This window comes from Ruditapes philippinarum, unplaced genomic scaffold (genome assembly GCF_026571515.1).
Source record: "Ruditapes philippinarum isolate M1 unplaced genomic scaffold, ASM2657151v2 ctg6540_1_1_1_1, whole genome shotgun sequence".
Taxonomy (NCBI): domain Eukaryota; kingdom Metazoa; phylum Mollusca; class Bivalvia; order Venerida; family Veneridae; genus Ruditapes; species Ruditapes philippinarum.
The window spans coordinates 1-2,500 of record NW_026856639.1 but is presented as its reverse complement, the minus strand read 5'-3'; the positions used below and the strand labels follow the sequence as shown (position 1 = coordinate 2,500).

General features: G+C 34.4%; 1 protein-coding gene across 1 annotated transcript in view; it reads left to right on the top strand.

Moving 5' to 3' along the window:
• Positions 1–2,491, top strand: part of LOC132747193 (hillarin-like) — a gene marked incomplete at its 3' end in the record, with an annotated part of 10,171 nt that extends 7,680 nt beyond the window's left edge. Inside the window, exons 5-7 of the mRNA XM_060736524.1 lie at positions 327–994; positions 1,635–1,836; positions 2,359–2,491. Of these exons, the coding sequence (XP_060592507.1) occupies positions 327–994; positions 1,635–1,836; positions 2,359–2,491 (1,003 nt within the window). The remainder of the gene's footprint in view (positions 1–326; positions 995–1,634; positions 1,837–2,358) is intronic.
• Positions 2,492–2,500: the final 9 nt, after the last annotated feature.

The following is a 2,500-nucleotide window of genomic DNA, read 5'->3' as shown; positions in this document are numbered from 1 at the left end:
TGCAAATTTACATAATGGCAATTCAAACCACATATAGTCATGTTTTAATCAAGATGAAAAATCATATACTAGTAAACTGATCTATACAAAACAGGCAAAGTTTTTGACAGTGTTTTACTCGACTGTACAAATCATTACGTTTTTTTTTTGTTTTTTTTTTTCATTTTTTTTTTTTTTTTTACTCCATTTAATGAGTAGTTATGTACAAAACCCTATGTAAACACAATAACATACATGTATTTTCTAAAATTTAGTTAAAATATGTAAACAATAGTTTAGACTTTCATGGTCAATTCATTTTGTGTCATAATTCGTTTATATCACAGGGCCATAGACATACCTTGTGTAATCATAAAAGGAATATACAAGTCACACTGCCATCAAGTTGGAGAAGATGACGTCAGCAATTCTAAATGCACATGGAACGCCGTACACGTGGACGGAAGTTGGCAACTCGTGCATCCATATCTAATGTGTACCCCACTTTCCACACAGACGTGTAAAGATAACTGGACACAAATAGAGACCTCTGTCGTACAGCAGGAACAAAAACCCGGTGTCGTGTTAAATACATTCTTTTTCGCTCCGAAGCCTTCAGACTTTTTATATTTTTGTCTTCCCGATGATTCAATGAGTAATTGGCAATTAACTGAGACGAAAACTCATTACAAAGCCTTCCTAAAGTCACCCTTTCTTCGTCCGGCTTTCTTCTCTTCTAAAATGCAACTTGTTAGTGAACACAAGTCAGTTTTGTTGTCAGAAGGTGGGAGGTGTAATATAAAGATGCAGTGTCAACAAGAAAACGTGAATGATTTAGAGTTAATGTATGAGCTGTACTCAAATGATCCTGATTTTGAGAAGAAAGAAGAATGGGGAGATTTAGTGGTGTGCGGCCGTAATGAGGACACTTGGAATATACAGATAAAGTTCCCGGTTGCTGGGACCTTTAAAGTAGCACTGTTTGCTAAATTAGAAGACTGGTTCTTTTGGATAGGTAAGACAGACTGGTTATTAATTCTAATGATTTTTTTAATGTACAACTTCAGAAATGTAGAACTGTCGTTCTTGTTTAGGCAAACTGATCCCCTTTAAATAACTAAATATTAGCTTTGTCGTCGACACTTTATATCAAAGGCCATATCAAAGGCCCATTATACACCCACCCCCCATATTGCTTTATTATTTTTTTTTTTTCAAAAGCTTTTTATTTTTAGGTACACTTATAAAGTTTCCAAAAACTTACTCATTAATTGGCCAGTTACCTGGCACATTTTTTTCTCCTTTTGCATACTAGCAATTAGTACAAATATAGTGAAACAGTATTTTGTATTGAAGTCACAAAATACCATATTGTTTACATTTTGCAACTTTTATGATTATGATATTATCATTTCAAATTAAGCACTACTTTCTTAAGGTAACCAGTATCTAACATGCTCCAAAACTGCAATATAAACTTCATAGAACTCAAGTTTGCTCTTTCCAAAGATGCAAAAGATTAGTACAAGATTCTGGGGCATGATGTGCCTTTAATATTTTATCACATGTCATGGAAATGGACACACCGTTATTAAAACATTATCTCAAATTTCAGCCATTTAATCTGATGAAACCATGAAATTTTTATTTTACAGGCGATTTTAAAATTGTCTGCGGAGAATCTCTCGTGGACTATGTCGCAACACCAGCGGTGCCTAAAGAAATTGGGTACGGTCCATCAACCGGAAGTGAGGAGGCGGGTCTATTGTCTCCATCACATGACGGCGGTATTGTATTCTATAAACCAAACGAAGAACATATCATTAAATTTCTGACAAACGAGAAGGTATTATTAAGGTATGGAACTACAATTTTCAATTAATGTATTTAGTAAAACATTTTGTTGAGACAATGAAGGTGTTTATATGTTTAAAGAACTATTTTCTTTAATGAAATATGAACTATGAGTAGGGCCAAAACTTGTACACATATAAGCAGGTTAAAATATAGCCTTTATGTACTTAATCAACCTTTTATGTTGTTGGGCTTTTTGTTTGTATTGTTGTTTTTTGGGTGGGGTGGGTTTTGTGTGTGTGTGGTGTGGGGGGGGGGGGTCCAAATGAACAGGTCATGTATGAGCGTTACATAAATGTTAATCTATCTGGTTTCTACAATACAAACAACCGCAACTTTGTTTAACAAAGTTTAATGTTCCTCATCAGGCTTTTATGAAATTTAACACGTTTCATTTTGTAAACGTGTATTCTTTCTGAAACATAACCTGTTAATCATAGTGTTAAGATTTCTTGTACCATAGTTTAAACTTGTGTTGTTTCTACGATTCTCATGATGTAAAGAATTAAATCGGGTATGTTTTAGTCATGAAATAGAAAGCACAGGAAGTGAAAGCGAAGACTTGCAACAATATTGTAAGATGATGGTGCGGAAAAGTGAAATTGACTTCATCATAAACCTGCCGTCGTCGGGAGAGTTTGCCCTGCGTATTTATAAAGTTGACGAA